Genomic DNA, 22865 nt, shown 5'->3' on the forward strand with positions numbered 1-22865 from the left:
AAGCTTTACCGATTTACCTAATTAAGTACACTTTCCCATTCCATTGACTCTATGAAGCAAAAGTACCATAAGTTTTGTTTGTGTGCATTTCTGTGCATACGTTGTCATGGTGCTCTACTTTAATCAGGATTGTCAATGAGACAATTTAGTATGATAATAAAGACAGATATTTTAGTGTTTGGTTTAGCCTTGTGCATTCTAATTCCCATCCTGTCCACTGTCAGATATATAAAAACTGTTCTTTAATCATTACAGTCTTTACTGTATCATCTAAAAATGGTACTAAAGCATGCTTAACAGTTGCTAAGATTAAGGGAATCGATACATGCTCTGTGCCCATTAATTGTTCAAAATAAGATTAAAATTAAATAAATCATATTTCCTGGTAGTAATTGTATTGTTGATGTTGCTAGAATTACTTTGATTCCAATAACCCTTCACTCCAATGTCACATGATAAGAGGTGCATATGTTTACCAACTTGCTTTACAATTTTTATGAGATCATTGAAGAACATTTTGAGCTCATTTCTTCTACATCAAGAACCTCAATATGTGGGACTTTACTGCTTTAACCATGTTTTCTCAAGTGATAGTGTTGACACATGTAATTAGCAATACCTTTATGCTTTTATCGTACTTCCTTTTATTAGTGTAGATATACATTGAGTTTCATCGTGCCATTTTCAAACATGTGTGTACTGTGTTTTGATCACATGCCCACCATTACCCTCTCCTCCTCCCATTCACGCTGATTCTCTTCTCACCTCGTCCAGTTTCTACTTTCACATCTTTTTAAAAAATGAAACAGCAACTACATGATCTCTAAAAAGTTGCAATAATTTAATTGTGTGATATTTGCAACTAAGCATAAATATCTACACATGCATCCATCCACACACAAACTGTACTTACAACAATGTGATAAGGCAAAAATCTATGGGATTTTCACCTCCTAGAACTTCAAATGATTCTTTAATTAATTGTGTACTGTCCATAGTATGTGTGGAGAGAGAGGGCAGGAAGGGCCAGGCCTTTACGACCATCTTGATTTAATATAGCTTTTTAGCATCTTTTACTTCCATTTCTGTATTTCTGAGAATACCTTCCATTACAATTTCCTGGAAAGCCTGATCTGAGCCTGACCTTCCCCAATCATGGAATCAGAATAAAGCTTAGAAAGCATCAATCTCACTGAGCACAAGCCAAAGTTTCAAGAACTGGCTCTCAGATTCTGCATAGATGCTTTTGGCTGTAGAGCACCAAGGTATGACTCATACAGACATGAAGTGAGTTTTAGGTTAGACACATCTTCAGAGTCATAAATTCTTAGAAAAATGTTTTTCAATTTTGTACAGTTAAAGATATTGTTGGATTCACCTGAATCAAAGTGGAATGGAATAATTCACTGAAGTCTTCAAAAATGACTTTCCTGAAAACAAGCAGAAAACATCATACATTTAACCTATCCATTCATTGGAGAATCCACTTCCCAATTTTAAAGCATTTATTGTATTGTATTTATTGTTCCCTTCACTAGAGGCTAAAATTATGAGGATTAACACAGTCTTGTTCTCAAAGATCTCACAATTTACAGAATGCAGAAGCACTTCTATTTTTGTGTTCTCTGTTTAATAAATGTCAAATTGTTGCATTCAGCAGTTTCAACTGACTTGAGTTCTTACTGTTTTCACTTGACAAAGAAACAAAATCTCAGAAAGATAAAATAACAAGTCCCAGATCTCCATGTTTTTAAAACATGTCATCTTCTTTATCCTTTCCATTTTATTGCATCTCTTAAGAAAACAGAAAATCAAAGACACAGATGTAGACACAAACAGCAAGGTCATTATTAAAAAAGGATGCATAGTGTGTTGGGAGAACTTGGAATAAACTTTAATTTTCATTGCTTGCATGGACATTGAAAGTAACTTCTGAGGCTGGAGAGATGGCTCAGTGCTTAAGACCACAGGTTACTCTTACAGAGGATCAGGTTGGGTTCCTAGCACCCACATGGAGGCTAACAACTATCTGTTACTTCAGTTCCGGGGGATCCAATGACCTCTTCTGACCTCCATGGGCATTGTATGACATGGGTGCACTTACGTACATGCAGACAATACACTCATACACATAAAAATAATAAATACATTTTTTTAAAGAGAAAGCAACTTCCATCCCTGCAAATGACTTATGGTGCTGCCCTCCCTTCAGGGACATCACCATGAAACTGAGTGGTTAGGCATTTTCTTCCTTTAACTAGCAGAGAAAATGTGTAATGAATGCTAATTTGAAGCTCTATTTTCTTTATAGCAATGCCAATTTGTGATACATTAATTTATGCACTTTAATCTTTTTAGTATGTGAGTTTTACATAATCAGTGCAGGAAAGCACAGATAAGTAAAATCAAATAACATACAAGATTTAGCATGCAATATTTCCGTTATGTGCCTAGCAGCCAATCTGACCTCATATACCAAGGAGGGTGTTGACAACTAAAAGAGAAAAATAGGCAAAATGCAGAGCCATAATTTTGTATTGAAAAGAAACTCTGAAATGAAGGCGTGGTTCTCATCTTGTGAACATAGATACATATCAAAACTAAATTTAGACATGGGAAATAGACACCAAAATTCCAGTTCATGTCTCAGGTGTCAACTTGCCTAATAATTCCTTCATAAAACATATGTTCTGAGTCAACATGATGTTAAGTGAGGATTGTGAGGGTATATTTAAGAAACAGTAGACTGAAGTTAACACACACATATACACACACACATGTACAAGTATACAAGTATGGAAAAACATTGAAGCTATGCCCAAGGTGCCTGTAATTTCAATAATACAATCAAAGTATAAAGGCTGATAAAGCACTTAGTTAGCATGCAGGAAGCTCTAGGTCCAGTTCTCAGCACTTCAGAAAGTAGTAGATTAAAACTGCAAGGGATGGTGGTATATATCTATAATCCTAGCACTTGGGAGGCTAGGCAAGAGAACAGGAGTTCAAGCCAGGTTAGACTACACAGCAGCTACCAGGCCAGTCTGTGATACTCAGTGACTCTATCTCAGAAATAAAGGAGAGGGGAAGGACAAAAGAAAGAAAAATGTCTACCAATGAAAAGCTAAGTCTAAAACCTAGCACCTTCTCTTTATCTTCTTTAGAGAACAGAATTGAAAATTTCTTACTTATTTTGGTATGGCATATTTATAGTATCTGTTCAGATAGCTTCATTCCACCATTCATTAAAAAAAATCAAAGAAACAGGCCAGTAGACTCAGCTTCCTAGCCTTGGATTCATATTTTTGAAAGTTGCATAAAGAGTAATCATAAAATGACTGTAGAGTCCCATGGTTTAATTTCATTGCACATTAAACATTTAGCATGAAAACACTATGAAATTAGACCACCTCAATATGCTTCCAAAACACAAATTGTTTCATAGAAGATACATAGATTAATTCTCATTTAGAAATATTTTTTTCTGCAAGATGACCCTTTGAAAGACTTGTGTTTTGTCAACTAAAGAGTAAACAATTTTACTAGTGAATATGCAGACAAGCAGTAAATTATAACTGTTCAGTCCCTATGTTATTGTGAATTTCAAGTTTTCCTGAGGGCCTATGTCACTCCCTGTTATTTGTAAAGTTGATCTCTTCCAGTTATAGATGAAAAAATAATTCATTATAATTGAAAGAAAAGTTCTCAAAGTAAGTAGTTTTTAGGTTGAGTCACCAGAATGATACATCAGAGGTATCTTGCTGGCTACTGCAGAGTAGGGAAAAGAAGGGGTTAACCAGTATTGATCTTTGATTTAGAAAATTTGAAACAGAGTATCTTCTTTATAATTCCAACATTCTACTTGTCCTTTAAATGATACTACTGCACAATGGATAGCCAGTGTGTCCAAATAAGTTTTGAAAAGTCTGAAATCTGGTTCTCATTTATGGTTTATCTGATGGATCAAATTTATACAAAAACTATCATAAGCTTGTGAATCAATGCTTTTTGTGTGACTTTATAGCCCCTTTCATAGCACCAATATCATTATCACTTTCCATCTTCTATCTGAAAATTCTAATACATACTTACTTTGAAGGTCAACTAAACACTTATTTGAAGACAGTTTCAGGAAGGAGTATGACCAGAGAGCAGCAATACTTTGATCCAATTCCAATAACCATTCATTACAATACCAATAAGTGAACATTTAACAAGTTTTCTTACATTTAATTAATCCATTAAGAATCAGTTCTCAATACCTTCTTTGCTACCTAGTAAGAACCTGCCCATTCCTTTCCCACCCACCCTCCTTAGACCTGGCCCTTCCTGATGAAGCTGCCAGAGAGCATCTGACTACCTGAGAGAGAGCCGGGTCCTGGAGCTTTTGTCACCATCCCCGTGCTTTGGAGCAGCTCCAACCATTCTACTCCAAGGCTCACACCTTTTCTGCTTAGCTAGTTAAAACCATACCAACTAATACCCATCACCCAAGTTGAGTCTAGGCTTCGTCACCCTCCTGGAAAGCTCTTGACTAGTCTGCCTGGATCCATCCATTCCCACCAATAAAAAAGTCAAAAGAGAGAATCTAAAGCACAGACCAACTATTCATACTGGATCAGTGGATTTTTCAGCCCCAGCTGACCATCATCAATTGTCAAGGAATGACATATCCGTACAGATACGAGAAGCACATAGAACACCAAATAGGACCAGCACAGAAACTCCCCATAGCAGATCATAGTGGAAACACTAAATTTACTGAATAAAGAGAGAATGCTGAAGGCTTCAAGAGAAAAGCAACAAGTTATATACAAAGGAAAACCCACCAGAATTACAGCTGGCTTTTCAGTGCAAACTATGAAAGCCGGGAAGAGGCTGGAGCAAAGTATTCCAAATTCTAAATGAGCATAGATGCCAACCTAGAATATTTTACCCAATAAAACTATCATAGTTGAAGGGGAAAGAAAAAATCTTCTGTGATACAAATAGGCTGAATGAATTCATGTCCACCAAACCAGTCCTATAGAGAATGCTAGAAGCAATACTAAGGCCTGAGGAAAGAAATGACCATAACCAAGAAGTTACAGAAAGAAAAATATTGAAGGCATAATTATGGAAACATGAAATATGACTAAAGCACAAACAAAATTAAAATAACAGTAACTTTTACACATCTTTCAATAGTAACTTTAGATATTTATGGCCTCCCCAGTCAGAAGACACAGACTAGATGAATGGATTAAGAAAGAAAATCCATTTCTTTAATCTACAAGAAACTCATCTCACTTTCAAGGATTGACACTACCTTAGGGTGATGGAGCAAAATATTTCAAGCATATGGCACTAAGAAACAAGCAGGTGTTGTGACTCTAATATCTAACAAAATAGACTTCAAATTAAAACCAATCAGAGGAGATAAAGAAGGTCACAGTTGATTCTTCAGCCCCAACTGACCAAAACCCATAGATTCTCAATTCAAAATATCACAGCCCTGATAGCTTCTGCATCTCTTTGAAGCTTCACAAGCCAGGCCTCCATTGTTTACAACTCTTTCAGCAAAATTGTTCCAAGCTCCACAGCAACAAACTCTAAGCACTCAACGGCTTTTCCAGCCCAAAGTTCTGAATGCTTCCACAATCCTCCTAAAAACACCAAGGTCTGCTCTGTCACAGCAATGCCCTACTCTCTGGCACCAATTTCTGTCCTAGTTTGTCTCTCCATTGCTGTAACAAAATACTCTGACCAATAGCAACTTAGGGAGGAAAAGATTTATTTAGCTTACATTTCCCAAGTTACAGTTAATTGGGGATCCCAAGATAGGAACTCAGGGCAGGAACCTGGAGGCAGGAGCTGGAACACTGGACATGGAGGAATGCTGCTTACTGGCTTGTTCCTCTGGCCCCTGCTCAGCCTGCTGTATTATGTAACACAGGCCCACCTGCCCAGGGATGGCACCACCCACAGTCCAAAGGTCTGAATGCTTCCACAATCCTCCTAAAAACACCAAGGTCTGCTCTGTCACAGCAATGCCCTACTCTCTGGCACCAATTTCTGTCCTAGTTTGTCTCTCCATTGCTGTAACAAAATACTCTGACCAATAGCAACTTAGGGAGGAAAAGATTTATTTAGCTTACATTTCCCAAGTTACAGTTAATTGGGGATCCCAAGATAGGAACTCAGGGCAGGAACCTGGAGGCAGGAGCTGGAACACTGGACATGGAGGAATGCTGCTTACTGGCTTGTTCCTCTGGCCCCTGCTCAGCCTGCTGTATTATGTAACACAGGCCCACCTGCCCAGGGATGGCACCACCCACAGTGGGCTGGGCCTTCCCACATCACTCAACAATCAAGAAGATGCCCCACAGACATGGCCACAGGCCAGTCCAATGAGGGCAATTCCCCAATTGTGGTTCCCTCAACCCAGGTGTGTTAAGTTGACACCAAAGCTATCCAGCACATGTTTTATACATTTTGGAAATTTTCATATATATAGTGGAGATTTATTATTGTACTGCATGTATTTGTTTGTTCTGTGGAGAAAATAGAGTAATTCTCAGGAAATACCTAATTTTATTTCCAAGGAAATGTAATTACTGAAGTGAAAGGCATTTCTTCCCATTTATGATGTTGTTGACTAAAGAGTCATTCCATACTCCCAACAAAGAGCAATGTATGTATAAAAGATGTATTCATGTGTGTGTACAGTATACATAGAATTGTATCTGAAGTTTATACAATATACATCTATGTATATGTGGATTATGCACCAATATTTATACAATGCATACAGAAAGCTCAAAGGTGTACATTACTTTTTGATGTCATACCACTTAGCAAGAGCATAACCAAGATAATTTGTTTTTTATTATTATACCATGTGGTCTTCTTTTTTTATTTATTTAATAATCACATGATTAGAAGAAGCATTTCATTACAGCTTTAACATATTCAATAACAATTTCCAGAGCAAAGATACATCTCTTTCAAAAGTGGCTGTAAATTTTTAGGTTCATAGTTGAATAATACAGTTATACAACATTGAACTCAATATAAACCCTGTAAGACACAAAATTGAATGAGTTTTTAACCCTTAAATAAGATTGCCATTTCATTTTAAAATATACTTTTTCCTTTGGAAAGACTCATTTTGAATGCTACTAACACTTAGATGTTTGCACATGCATCTTTAATCTCTTTGTATCTGATTATTACTAGCCACAGTCAGTTACACTCAGATCCTTGGCACCTGAGTATGGATATAAAGTCATCAGATAGATTTCAAAGGTAATGTTTATCACCTATACGAATTAATATGAAGTAAATTTCTAGCTTCCTCCTCAAATACAACTCATTTTTAAAAATTTGTTGATTTTTTTGTATGTATATCATACAGAACATCCCAAACAATCTTATTCATCTACATGCCCATTTCACAAATGGTACCCTCCAATAGCCCCTCCCACCCCAGCCCATATACTCTGTCATCTCTGTTACTTCCACTGTGTTGTCAGCCCCCTGCCCCAGCCATTCCCCAGTGCTTGTCCATCCACTGAATCTAGTCAGCCTATCTAGAGATCCTTGTTTTAGGGAGACCAGCTCTTCCTCATCTAGCTGCAATCAGTTGCAAATATTCCTTTAGATATGATTGGGGTCTGCTGTTTGTTTTCCCAGTTCTATGCTGGGTTACTGTCTGAAGAGTCTCTTGCGCCACCCTGGCCAACAATTCAAAGGAAGGTATCTCCTGTCTGGCATTGTTTCTTGTTATATAGCCTTTAACTATACATACGGACTCTTAAAAATTTATATTGATCCCTTTAGTCTTTGGTTATACTTTCCTTTTGGGTGTTTAAGACCATACAGTTGGCCCAGATAAACCAATTTATTTTTACTCTTACAGGCATTTGAGGATCTGTTCCTCAGGGGTCACATGGGCTTGGGAGGAGCCCCTGGCTCCTTTCTTTTACCAGTTCCATCTATGTGAAGATAAGTCAAAGGTCCTACTTGACTATGGCTGGCTTCACTTGGAAACATGGAGGAAATGTTTCCTCTATTTTGACCTTCCTCTTTGTAGACTTGACACTGGTTCAAGTCCATCATGTGGGATCTCCATGTCCTCCATGAACAAGAGAACAGGTGACTCACCGCAGTTAGAGGACATTTTGAGAGATGCTCATAGTCCCCTGGAACTTAGTCGACCTAGAAGTGCAAGGAGCTGAGACTGTCCTTTATGCCCCTCTGAGAAAATTCATATAGACCTCAAAGTATACCCATTAGACACCCAAGAAGTTTAGTTCCACTAATCTGGTACTTTTAATTACCATGTGCCATGTAGATAAAGCTCAGGCAAAGACCAAACATTCTCAGATAAACCTTGCCTAGACATATATTATATTCCTTGCTCTAGTTGTATGTATAATTTGTCAGTAGATTGCTGGACTAATACAGTTCCCTCTCATTTTTTGAAACTATCTAAGCATTATTTATCTCTTGCATTGTCTAACCCTTCCACCATGGTTTCCCCATTCAAGGTGCCCCCATTTTTCCCATTTCTCCATTAATAATACCCTTTCCTATGGTCCCACCTCTCTTGAGCTCTTTCTTTCCCTTTATCCCCTAGGTTCCTCATATAACCTCCCCCCCTTAAAATAACCCCATTTTTATCCATCTCCCTTATAATGCCTGTTTCCTACTGTTCTTTTTCAGATTCTTTCTTTTCCTTTACCTCCTGATTCCTTTTCATTATTCTGGTTCCTGTAGTTATGTCTGGATACATATTCACTTATAAGGATTTGGTGCTAGGATCCACATATGAGGGAGAACATACATTATCTTTTTTCTGAGTCTGTGTTGCTTCACTTAGTATTACCAGTTTCTAGTTCCATCCATTTACCTGTGTATTTCATGATTTCATCTTTCTTTACTGCTGAGTAAAACTCCATTGTATAAATGAACCACATTTTCTGCTCATCAGTTGAAAGACAGCTTAGGTTGCTTTCATCTCTTAGCCACTGTGAAAAGATCAGCAACTAACATGGATGTATAAGTGTCTCTACAATAGGATGAATTGTTTGGGTATACGCCAAGGAGTGGTATAACTGGGTCAAATGGTAGGTTCATTTGTAGTTTTTGTTTTGTTTTGTTTTGAGATGCAATTTTATTTATACTATGGTAACAGTTAGAGTGTAGGTTATTTTACTCTTTTCCATTATAAATGAATATTAAATGACAACATTAACAGCTATCATACTGCTTTAGTAAATAGGCTGCCTGGGAGGAGGAAGCATAATTGGGGCCTCTTTTGGTTACAAATCCACCATGATCTGAATGCTTTCTAATTCAATATGTTATTTTCTAGTAGGAGACATTTTGAATCTGTACCCTTGGAAGCTAGAATTTAAAGTATATCTCTCCCTTCCACACCATTTGATACCAGTTTTCCTGATCACTTGTTCCTCAAATCTTCATTACTTTCTAAGAAATGGACATGTTATTGGAAACAAATTAATTGTATTTGCTATGGTTAAGCTAGAATTTCTTATTTGTCTATTACATTTTACTAAGTAGCTCGGCTGGCTTTGAACTCACTATATAGGTCAGGCTAGCCTCAGACTCACAGAGATCCATCTGCCTCTGCCTCCCCAGTGCTGGGATTAAAGGCATGTACCACCAGGCCTGGCCTTCTTTTTTATTAAAGTTAGGGTTTAATAACTTACTTTATGTTTCTCAGGATAGTTCTCCTTGGTTTTATTTTTCCATTCTCTATGGATAAGAAATACTATTTATGAAAATGGTTGTTGTTAATATTATTTCCAAACCTTAAAATACTGTAAAGGTATGTGATTTGAGTGTGGAGGCATATGCCTGTAATCTAGCAGTCTGGCAGGTAGAGGCAGGAGGATCAGGAATTCCAGGTCAGCCTAGGAGTAATGATTAATGTTAATTGTCAACTTGATTCAGACTCACTTGGGAGATGAGCCTCTGGACTTGCCTGTGGAGATTATCTTGATTATGTTAGTTGAGGTGGGAAGACCTGCCTACTGCAGGTGGTACTATTCCCCTGATGGGATCCTGGGCTCTATAAATTAAGAAAGGGAATTGAGTACTTGCATGCATTCATTGCTGTTTTCTGACTTTAAGCTCCTACTGCCTGGATTTTCCTGCCATGATGGACTGAACCATGAGCTAAAATAAACCCTTTCTCCCTTAAGTTTCTGTTAGAACATTTTATAACTGTAGCAGAAGCAAAAGCAAAAACAAAAAACCCCCCAAAACTTAAATCATCAGACTACATGAGACCTTGTCTCAAAAACACCAAACAAGGTGCTGGAGAAATGACTCAGCAGTTAAGAGGCCTTGTTCTTCTAGAGCACCTGAGTTTGGTTCTCAGCACCCACATGGCAGCTAACATTCATCTGTACCTCCAGTTCCAGAGGATCCAATGCCCTCTTCTGGATTCTGCAGGCACCGCCATGTGCATGGTGCATTTACGTACACACAGGCAAAACGCTTGTACACATAAAAATAAATATTTTAAAATATTTAAAATATTTTAAGAAGCAGCAAAGGAGCTGGGTGTGGTGGTACACGCCTTTAATCCTAGCACTAGGGAGTCAGAGGCAGGCAGATCGTTGTGAGTTCGAGGCCAGCCTGGTCTACATAGCGAGTTACAGGACACCTGGGTCTACAGGAAGACCCTGGCTCAAAAAGAAAAAAATAAAAGCATCAAAAGAAAGATACATGGAGGAAATTTATTTAGTTCATTTTGACATGCACTTACTGAATGCCTACCATGTGCATAATGAGGAGGTATTTATTTGAATACCAAACTGTTGGAAAGAAAAAACAATCAGCATGCACAGGAGGATTGTCATGAGTTTGAGACCTACCTGGGTTATTTAGTGAATACTAGGCTTGTCTAGGCTCCATAGCAAGACCCTGTTTCAAATCCAAGCCAGCCAATCAAGCAAGCAACTAACCAACCAACCAAAACCAGTACTCCTGGTGGTACAGGCCTATAACCCCAGCTACTCATGAGGTTAACACAGAAGAAGTGAAATTTCAGCTGACTGAGCTATAGACTGAATTCAAGGTCATCCTGGGCAACCTCTGTGTCAAAATTAAAATTAAATATAGTACTGGGGATATAGCTCAGTGACAGAACACTTGCCTAGCATGTATAAGGCTCTAGGTTCAATCCCTAGTAACACACACACACGCACACACACACACACACACACACACACACACACACAATTGTATTAGAGAGTCTGGAGAGATGGCTGTGTGTTAAGTGTTTTTGCTGTGCAATCATGAAGACTGGCACCAATGTAACAAGTCAGGTGTCCTGTGCACACCTGTAACCCCAGCTCTGAGGGAGACAGAGACAGGAGGATCACTGGGGCTTGCTGACTTCCAGGCTAGCTGAGAAAACACAAGTCCCAGGTTGAGAGAGAGAGAGAGAGAGAGAGAGAGAGAGAGAGACCCTGCCTAAAAGGAGTAGGTGGGGAGTGATAAGAGGATACCTAACACCCTCATCTGGCCTCCAGGTTCACACAAGCATAGGGACCCACACACTGACACATGTATATGCACACTCAAATATATTTACTCACAGATGGTTTGAGACAAAAAAGTAAATACTGCATTCTTTTTCGTTTTGAAAGCTTATGAAATTTGTAAGAATGTGCTTCAAGTCACAGTATTTTTCTTCAGTGTCCTAATTGGCTTTAAAAAAATTTTTTACAAAAACTTTATTGAGAATTTCATACATACATATAAGGTGTTTTGATCAAATCCATGACCACTCGATCCCCTCCAACATTCCCCTCTCTGAAGAGGTAACCCTAAATTCTTTTAAGGATTAGATACAAGCTCCCAAATACTTTTGACATTTTTGGCCTTGGAACAGAGTATGTTGCTAACAGGCCCAAGGACATTTTGACTTTTATCCAAGAAACTAGCTACATTTTGGGGGGGTTCTTTTTACCCTACCTGCCTAGCCAATCCCTACCTCCTATTCTTATCACACCATCCTCTGAAGGGGTTGCCCAAATTGCCAATAGGGAATAGGGACACCAACCGCTCTGGCTTCTTCCATGCTGAACAGGGACGCGGGGTGAGGCAATTGGAGTACCCCTTCAGTGGGTCTATCTAAAAGACTCCCAAATTGCATAACTTTTGTCTCTAAGGGGAGAAGAAAGTCCATTTGTAGTTTTTTAAGAGTTCTCCACACTGATTCCATAGGGGTTGAACAAGTTTGCAATCCCACCAGCAGTGGTTGAACATTCCCCTTTCCCAACATCCTTTCCAAGAGCATAACCAAGATAATTTAAGACAACATTTCCTTCCAGTTTTCTTAGCTTTTATCTAATGTCATTTTTGTCTGCTCGCTAGCCCCTTCTATAACTACACAGAAATTATAGTTATGGGGTATCCTTAGCCTTACCTTGCCTGTAAGAGTTTCTTAGTGTCCTTTGCTGGTTTGAGTAGAACTGCTGTGGTATGTTGTAGCACGTCTCTCAATTTGAGTTCATTTGATGTTTTTCCTAAGATCAGAATGGAGCTGTGGGTCTGGAGGAGGGAGATGGGAGTATGAATGCCATGGTTCACTGCAGTGATGTGTAAGTGAAAATACACTTGCCACTATTGGTCACCTGCTGAAGGTGGCGTTTGCAGGTGCCTTGTGTGCTTGGGATGCTGTAACAAAATTCCATGAACTTGGTAATATATAAATAGAGTAAATTATTTCTAACAGCTCTGAAGACTGGGCAGTCTAACATCAGGGTGGAAACATAGCTGGGGTTTGGTGAGTGCCGTCTTCCACTCCAGCACTGTATTTCTTCCTCTGTAATCTCTTAATCTCTCAGCCTCTGTGTCTTCAGTTGGTGGAGGGAGTAAGAACTCTCTTGGACCTTTTTTGTAAAGAAATCGATCCTGTTTAGTAACTACACATGCCCTAAAAATCTCAGCATTAGTACCATCACAGAAGAGATTGGGATTTTTAACAAGAGAATGTTCAAGTCAGAGAACCTAGTTTCTCCATTATGGAGTTTTGGATGATTGCTTTATAAGTATTTCTCAGTGTGTAATTATTACCTTATGTATATATTTTTTCTCTTTTTCTCAGTACATATAATAAATATATTTGGATTAAAGTTAAGAAGTAAGATCACTTAACTATATAACTATACTAGAAGGATTTATTTGCTAGGCTGGTTTTTAATTAACTCTGACAGTCTATCCCCAAAGTTATTTCACCTGCAGGGTGTTGATAGACTAACATTTGAACCTATAGTTTAACAAGGAAATTTTGTGATAAAAGAAAAAGAATGTCAGAAAATTGATGAAATCTTCAATGAATAGTGTTTTTAATGCATTTCATGAAATTTCTAAATATTCAATTTTATGTCCCCTATAACTAAATAAATGCATAGCATTATATGATCAGGGCAAAAAATAATATTTGAAAATACTTGGGAGAAATTTTAATATTGAAATGGCCAAAGCAGTAACACTAGATTTTGAGACTAAATACATGTGCCAAAACATGCCCTATTTCAACTATATATGGGAAGTACACTTATCTTCCCATATGAATCACAATCTATAATATATTCATTTATTTTATCCTACCCTGACATCATTCATTTTCTTGAATCTTTAAGAAAAGATGATTGATAACAGATTTAATATATGAATGTTCTAAATACTAGATCCACATTTTTGTTAATGTATTTTATGATACAATCTTACTTTAACATGGCAATCTTCCAACAATATAGAGTTGAATTATTTCCAACTACCTGGCCCCTGTTCATGTGGTGGGAAGTGCTAACTCATGGAGTTTTATGTATAGAGCAAGGCTTTCTCATCATTGGTAAATCTAGCCAACCAAAGAGGAGAGATCATCAAGACAGAATCAGTCCTAATAAAGAAGAGTATTTTCTATTAACATTACAAACATTCTATCAATAAAGTCTACATATTTGAAAGTGAGGGAAAAACATAAAAAATGAAAATAAATACGCTGTATAATTCTTCTTTCTTATATTTCTTATTGATTTATTATTCTTCAGGTAAAAATAATGTATTGTTCTTCATTACTACATCTATATAGCAGAAATTTCAAATATAAACAGAACTATAAGTTTATTATAGATAATACAATGGAATATTTTAATGGCTATACATTACATCATTGATAATTATGTTGATGCAAACCTGAAAATTGTTTTGCAATCACACATACTGATTTCACTCCATAGAAGTGTCAGAAAGAGCTACATAATACATGATATAATGTTTGCACAGTCATGTAAATAGATGCAAATGTGTCTGTGGTGCTGTAAAACGTCTTAAGGAGGTTTCAATGCTTTCTAATTTTATATCGTTTACTAAGAGGAAGACTACTCGATTTTTTTTTAGGGGAGACAACAAAAATATTACAATGATAATATTTTCTAATAAATTCATACAATCTTACTGGGGACCTAGAACTCCTTTACAGATTGAGACTCCTGAGATGATAATTCAGGTTTATCCCTAGGAAGACCATATTCTGTTTGACTGTGATAGTTTATCATAGCCACTCAATAAAATCCTTATTTCCACCAAAATAGTCATGGTATTCTTATTGCTTAGATTATTATGTTATGAAATACTGTCTTTTTTAAGCCTTGTGATCATGATGACAATTTATTATTGAGATACAAACTTGTCATCAGATTTCCTCAATTTTATTTAAAATGTTAATGCCCAAGGTTCTGAGATAGGAACTAGAGGGCATCAGAAAGCATAAATACATTCTATCCTTTCAGGAAACTGTGTCGTTAAGACTCCTGCGTCCTCCTCCTCCCCGCTCCTTCTTTGTAGTGGTTTGAATGAGAATGTCTCCTGTAGGCTCCAAGTATTTGAATATTTTGTCCCCAGTTGGTGGTGCTGTTTTGGGAGGTCTTAGATGGTGTGGCCATGCTGGAGGAAGCATATCACTAGGGGAGGGCTTAGAGAGTTCTAAAGCTTTGCCAGATCTCTAATCACTCTACTTCCTGTCCCTGCTTGAAGATGTAGGGCTTAACTTCTGCTCCTCCTCCAGACACCTCTGCCACCATGCCTCCCTGCCATGAAAAAGTTCCCACAGAGTGACTGATACCTCCTCTACCACCTCCTCCTCCTCTTCTTCATTTTCTTTTTCTTCTTCTTTTTTTTAATGAATAGCTGATTTTTTAAAAGACATTAAAATAAATACTGAGGAATACAAAATAAGAACTGTGTTAGTACATAATGTTACAATTGGAAGCCATAGAAATTTGTTAATAAATTGTTTAATATTAACATGTGTCAAATTTTTATTCTTTCACGTAAAGAAATAGTTTAAAATTTTTCACTTTGTCTAAGAGGTTAGTTATCATTAGTAGTAACTCACATAAAGAAATGCTCTTAGTATCTTTGATAAGTTTTAGGGATACAAAGAAGTCCTGAGAACAAAATTTTGGAGAAGCACTAGTCCAGATAATTTTTGAAGTACAACTTGCCCATGTTTACCGTACTTACCCTGGGCTCATTCTTTCTCCGGAGTCCACACTGGGCTGCTTCCTTATACTACCCTATAAGGAAGTAAGCAGTAATTCTCGATTACTTTAGTTTGGCCTCACCATCCTGCTGAAGAGCATAGCTTTCTCTAGAGATACTAGGAATAATTGCTGCAGGATGGGCCTGGACTCTTCTTAGAGAGAAAAGGAATTTTTGTTAGAGACTATGCTATACCTGCTCATACTTGGATGCTGAGATTGCTAGCAGGAATGGAAATGTCTCCTTGCCTTTAACTCTTTTCAATGAGAGAGTTGGTAGTTGCTGAAGATCTTTCTTTTTCATCAGAGATAATAATTTCATTCATTCTATGCTATTTCTGGAATTAGGTTTCAAAAGCCCCTGAGTTCATTATATGTGAATTTTCAGTTATAGTTCTGCACTCTAGCCTTTGAAAAACTAAAAATGTGCAGTCAATATTTATGGATTATATGAAAGGGTGTATATGTATGTATACATATTTATATAAACATGTCTATACACACTATATAAATCTGGAGTACTAGTCATTAAGTTAAAATAATTTGAGTCATAGCTTCAGAAATTTATGTTAATCAGATTTGATTCTTAGTAGTTCATTGTTATTAAACTTAATAGTTATAAAAATATATGTAATACAAAGTATTTAAAAACTCCAGATTATTTATTTCTGGAATTTTCCATTTAGTATTTTAGGATTGTGGGTATCTGAAATTGTGGGAAATAAAACTACTGATAAGAGGAGACTACTGTATTTCTTCAGAAGGAGATTTTATTTATTTTTGAGACAAAGTCTTGCTATGTAGCCCAGCCTGAGCTTGAACTCACTATGTAGCCTAGGCTGGCCTAGAACTCGCAGCAATACTCCTGCCTCAGCCTCCCTAGTCCTGGGATTATAAGCATGCATTGTGAACAATAAACACAGATTAACTTTGTTAACTGTGATTTTAAGAAATTTGTTTCTGTTCCTTAGGTTTCTATTTACCACTCTAATAAATGGCATAAAAATAACCGACTGAATGTGGGTGGGATTCAATAGGGAAATTTGTTATAATGAATATCTTAAGATACCATGCATTCTTTTTGTTTGCTTGTATTTGTTTGTTTGTTTATTTGAGACAGAGTCTCCCTATAGTCCCAGCTGGCCTGGAACTCCCTATGTAGAGCAGGCTGCCCTTGATCTCACAGAGGCTAGCCTGCCTCTACCTCCAGAGTGCTGAGATTAAAGGCATGTGCAGTCATGACCATCTAAATCCATGCAGACTTATGTACAAATGCCATCTTTTGGTTCTAAATTCAGATATTGATTTTGAATTAGTCGCTTGATAGATTTTTTATTCACTCATAAAGCCATAAATACATTTGCACTTTAGTAATATCTTAAAATCATAATACAAATATTACTATTTACTATTTCTAAATAAAACTTAGGAGGGAGAGCATTCTCTAGTATAGTATATTGGCTTTCAGTCAGACAGACCTGACGATTGCTTATTGACTTTGGCCTTAATTCCTTAAACTATCTGAATCTCAGTTTTCTAATTGTACTGGGAACATAATCCTGTCAGAATGGCTGGGAAGATCAATATTACCAGTTAGAGCTCTGCATACACGCCTATTGGAGAGCAGGCATTTGTCAGTTTTAAAATATTAAGACTTAACCTATGCTGGACCATTTTAAAACTGAGCCAACCTTCATTTTCCTCCTTAAACTTCACATCAACTGTGAAAGTAACGTATTAAGTTGTCCAGATAAAGTATTTAAGACACTGAGTGATTAGTAGACATCTGACACATCCAATATTGAAATGTATGTTTTCTCGAGCTTTGGGTCCTGCCCTCTCCCTAATAGATTAGAACTCTGATCATTCTATTTATCAGGCCTACACATCTGCCATTGGGGAAGATAAATAGCTTCTTGAAGTCTTAGATTTGTTATAAGTACATCCAAGAGTTTTACTAATTTAGCTTCTTCATCCTTTCTGGTGCTTAGGCTACTTAGTACAGTGTAGCCATTAAAGGCACAGATGTAGGAAATGAATGCAGGTTCAAATCCCCATTCTGCCATTAGTTGCTTCTGTAAATTGAGGCATTACCGTATTTCTTGATGTCTCATGTCACTCATCTTTATGGATCATGGAATGAGATTTACTCCAGAGCATCATTCTTGTGAGGAGTAAGTGAATTACATCATGAAAAGCACTGCAATGACTGATGTGGACTAAAAATCACATAAGGACTTGCTTGGGTCACCATCCTAAAAACATAATACCAAGTTTTCTGATTTCATATGATTTCATTTTAACTCTTCAGTTATTGAAGATATCTGCTTAAATAATTAAATGCAATCTTCCCTGTTTTGGTTAAGTTGATGGGCTGATGGCGTGGCTTTCTTTATGTGACACACTCCATTCCAAAGAATGTTATCAATAGTCATGGCACTACATATACCATTTATGTATATAAATGAATTAGTTTTCATGTATATATATATATATGGACTAGTGTTCACCTGTCTAATAGCATATGTATTAATGTATATTCAATATACAGATCACGCTGAACCTTCTTTAGTTAACCCAATTGACCTGATGAATCTTTCTAAGTTCCTCTAGCTAATTAGGGTCTTCACCAGTACGCATGCACTGGGTAATAGAGATTCTAACTTACACATTTGCTGAAGCATCAAAAACTACAGCAAAAACACTTTGCAGAAGAATTAGTAGAACATTTAGACCCAAGCTGAGATTGCACACCTAAAACCGTTTCATCAGGAAAAATTATTAAAAATATCCATTCTACTAGAGTCTATTTTGAAACAAACCCAAGTAATGAAAACTTATTTCAAGAATGAAAATGGTTATTAACATCTTTAAAAAGTATCACATTGAGGTTAAATTTCACTGAAAAATATTTCTAATATTTGAATTTTAGACATATTGGGACTAGTAAAATAATGGAAATAGCTTAAAATACTGGTAAATATTTGGAAAATTGTTTAAAAAATAAAAAAGTTTTATTTCACTGTTGTGGGCTTAACTTTTTATATTTATTTATTTTGTGACTGTGTGTGTGTGTGTGTGCTATGGTGAGTGGAGATGGAGGACAACTTGTGAGAGTTGGTTCACTCCTACCACGTGGTTTACAGGAATCAAGCTCATACCATCAGCCTTCGCAAGTAGGATCTTTACCCACCAAGCCATCTCATTGGCCCTATTGTGGACTTTAAAAACATATTGGGAAATATTCATGTCCAAGCTGTTACTAAACAATGTTATGATGTTTACCAACTTGAGATAAAGTTTTACGTACAGTTTCCATGCTGTAATTTTCACTTTGTAAAGCAATTGCATTTCTCAGTTCATTTTAAGAGATTTTAAAGGAGGTGTAGAGCTAGCTAACATCTTTCTGAACAGCTTCTAGCACCATGCAAAAGATGTGCTTTCATTCCATCTTTTTCTTCTGTATTCACTCTTTCTTTTTTGCTAGGTGGCATGCATGCAGTGGTTTCATGGAGACCATACGATGCTTGAGATGATTGAGAAAAAGCGTTGCTTGTGCAAGGAAATAAAGGCTAGACAGAAAACGGAAAAGGGCCTTTGCAAACAGGATAGCATGCCAATCCTACCCAGCTGGAAGAAGAACGCAGGTGCAAAGAAATACAGCCCTCCACCCTATTCCAAACAGCAAACGGTATTCTGGGATACTGCCATATGAATGTGTACCGGATGGCATGAGCTCCACATTGCTTACTACAAGGGAAGTCAACTTGGTCTTGTGATCATTAATTGTTACCTGTGTTCTTGTTGATGTGGAATACCACGGGAATCTGCGTGTCCTGTGGCAAGTCCAAACTAAAGTGTGTATGTATATACCTGCAATTAAGGCACACTTACTTATTACAGATTATTTTGAATCCAGAATATATTGAACTGTAAATATTTTGATAGTTTATGGGTGACACCTGAAATAATTCTCATTATATGTATTTAAAGTACAGAAATATCAGAAGAGTTTACTATATGATATAATTTGCTATTAACTGGTTTGTTATCTTTTTTATATGTAATCCCTGGATGCCTTTTATTATTATTTATTGCATTTAAAGTGTTTTTTTTTTCCTGCCCACATTTGACTTATGGACAAAACTCACAGTTACAAGTCATATTCAATCATACAATATATGATCTGGTGCTAGTTAAGTAGAAGTTGAATATCGTGTTTGTTAAGGGCAACTGCTGCTTTCTAAGCTTTTAAAGGTTCTATGTAAAATGAATGCAAATATGATGTCAATTTGGGCATCCTTTTAGATCGACACCAATGCTTTTACTATACAGACTTCATGAGCATTTCTCTTGCGTATGCTGGTGTTTGTAAGAAGCACTGGCTAGTCAGACTCCAGAGAATGTTAGTAGGATATGTTTGGACATGCCAGCAGAAAGTTCCTTCAGAAATGACTTTAGGGACATGTGTCCTTGCATCATTGATCTGATTGGAGGAGACCAGGGTTCACTGTGACAACAGAAGGAGCAAGGAATCAAAAGCTTAAGAGCTGTTTTCAAGAAAGTGGAATCAGGGGCATCGTGGCCACCATTTTTAAATAACATTTTTTGTCCAAAATTTGCCCCCTGGAAAAGAAAAGTATTCAACTAGCCTCATTTACATATTTTAGTATACTACATACCAATCTTCCTCAAAATTTATGTCTATTAATGGAAAAATATTTGTCAGCTTTTTCAAGTGAGTTATCATATTTCTGGGTCATAATCTTCTGCGCATAAACACCATACCCATTCTTACTGATTATGATATCACAACCAAAGAATTATGACCACTCTTAATTTCATTTTGTTTCAAGGAAGAAACAGGAAATGCAGGGGATAGATAAAGGATGTGTGGATTCAATTTTATGTGGTGGTGAAATTAAGTTAAGAAATGGTATATATCTTTTAAAAGTAACTTGTAGTTGAATATAAATTTGCCACGGATAAATAAAAAGGAACCTATCACATATATTTTGTATATTTAAATTACTATTTATGCTCCCTAAAATGGACAGTATGTGGTTCTTCATTAACAATCAATTTAGTATTATATTTCTGAAAGGAAAAAGTGTGTGTTTGAAATTACAGTCATAGCAGTTTTTCTTGTAAGGGTATTGACAGCAATAGTTCTGTGCTGCTCAATAAAACCAAATATGACAGGAGTTAAGGGGGTTTTGTAATCTATATTGATTAAAAAATCTAGTAATGCTTTATCAGTAATAGTTCCTTGAAGAGCCTTTGAAATGTTATAGCATAATTTTTTATGTTTTATAATCAATGTCTGTTTTGATGTCCAACTGTAATTCTGAAGGAAAAGGTAAGTGGGAGCATGTGATGTGTGTGTGTGTGTGTGTGTGTGTGTGTGTGTGTGTGTGTGATCAGTGGGAGAACTGTATATATAAAATGCTTACTGAAGTTTGAGGTTTTGCTTGTATAGATGAGATGGTGATAAAAGCAAAATCATAAATGCAGGAAATCACAGAGAGATCTTAAGTAACTTAAATTAATTCTGTTGCCATGCTTTACCAGCTATAGATTGATACTTCAAGCCCAGTAATCAATAGCACAAGCCTGAGAGAGAGAAAGAGAGAGAGAGAGAGAGAGAGAGAGAGAGATGTTCTAAAGTAAAATCATAATTAAAATAAAATGTGTTTATGACCCAAGTTGTTATCCTGATTTAAGTTATTATGACCATATATGTCAAGGCAATCAATCAAGCTCAGGCATCTTTACGATCTTAGTACATGTGTATTCAGGCCAGTGCAGTAAGGATGATGCCCCTTGAAATTTAAGCTTAGATAATATGTTTCTACACGTGTTTTTCACAGGCTGATCTTGCCCATATCACTCTGAATTAGACAGAAGATAATTTTTAATGTTGGTCATTTGTCCAGAAGGAAACAGGGGTTCTGCAGTGATGTGTGATGGACTCGGCCATTCAGGTTTTTTATTTCTGTCAAACTTAATGTATCAGCCAGTGTTGCCAATTCAAATTTATGTAACCATTTCCATTTATCTCCCCTAACCTCTTCCTGCATGGGAAAGAGTTGGAATGTTTGGAAAAACGGCTTCACTTAAATTTGACTGGAGAGCTGTTCCTCAGTACCTTACACTACGCAGTCGTCCTCAGTGGTGGGAGTCACTCTGCAGTACATTATTTATAAAGTGCTTCTCTGTGTGGAAAAAAGTCATTAGTATAGAAAGAAAACACGCTGACTCTTTGGCAGTAATAAATCAGGGCACTTCACTGTATGAATCTCGTCAGAAGATAACACACATGATGTCATGATAAAGCTCGTATTTCTAGCGGTGCCAAAGGACAAATCATATCAAGTCGTGGCTATCAGGCAGAAAGAGCTCATACCTGTGACAAATGGTCTTTTCACAGAAAATGTTATAGAAACAGGACTTTATTGACTGTCAGTAAGATGCTTTTATATGTGAAATACTTCTTACTAGAGGGAAAGAATAAAATACTGTGCTTTTCCCTATCACAGAGGCCAGCACTGTATGAGGAATATATGATATACACTGTTGGTATCTTCCTGTCTATGCTACTGAAGAAAAATTGGGGTAAAAAGCAATGCAGTTTTGGAAATAAGGATAAAGTTTTAGTTGTATAATCATTGGGAATGTAAAGCAAAAATATTAAGAGAGGAAGATGTATAAAAACACAGCTTATGATGCAGAGAAATTGTGTGGATACAACATCACTTTTCAAAATACACTTTGAACTGTTGATAAGCAACAAGGTCTTTGTGGAATACTTCCAGAAAACAGAGAAACTGTTTTCTTATACATTTTGGCATAGGTGTAGGTTTTGTCTGTGCCCAGAGTCTCATTTGATTTCTTTGAGCAAGTTAAAGAAAGAAGTCTCCACACCTGAACAGTCTTATCAGGTTATTACTTTAATGAACTCAAATCAATTAAATCAGAACAAATACACCTACAGGTACAATTTTCACATGACTTGCATATTAAGCTGAGTCAGTTTTCTAACATAAATATTATAAATTAACTACGCTGACAGATAAAAATTTTAAAGTTCCTGTGATTTATGTAGTAAGTAATCTGAGATGAGTGATAATTCACACTTGGAAAGGAACATAGTCAGGTTGGACTATCAGTTCAACATGCATTCTGTCCTACATTTAAATGGAAATAAAATAGAAAAGATACATGTCGTATTTAAGATTGCTTACTACATCTTCCTGTGTGGAAGAATAGCTAGCTAATTGTAGAATGTGGACAATGTGT

General features: G+C 36.7%; 1 protein-coding gene across 2 annotated transcripts in view; it reads left to right on the plus strand.

The window, feature by feature from the left end:
- Nucleotides 1-19450, plus strand: part of Nyap2 (neuronal tyrosine-phosphorylated phosphoinositide-3-kinase adaptor 2) — a 280084-nt gene extending 260634 nt beyond the window's left edge. For both annotated transcript variants that reach the window (XM_008825838.3, XM_008825839.3), the window contains exon 6: nt 19054-19450. In XM_008825838.3, the coding sequence (XP_008824060.1) occupies nt 19054-19281 (228 nt within the window). In that variant the 3' untranslated portion in view covers nt 19282-19450. The remainder of the gene's footprint in view (nt 1-19053) is intronic.
- Nucleotides 19451-22865: the final 3415 nt, after the last annotated feature.

The sequence above is a fragment of the Nannospalax galili genome, unplaced genomic scaffold, assembly GCF_000622305.1.
Source record: "Nannospalax galili isolate Female #2095 unplaced genomic scaffold, S.galili_v1.0 scaffold127, whole genome shotgun sequence".
Lineage (NCBI taxonomy): Eukaryota > Metazoa > Chordata > Mammalia > Rodentia > Spalacidae > Nannospalax > Nannospalax galili.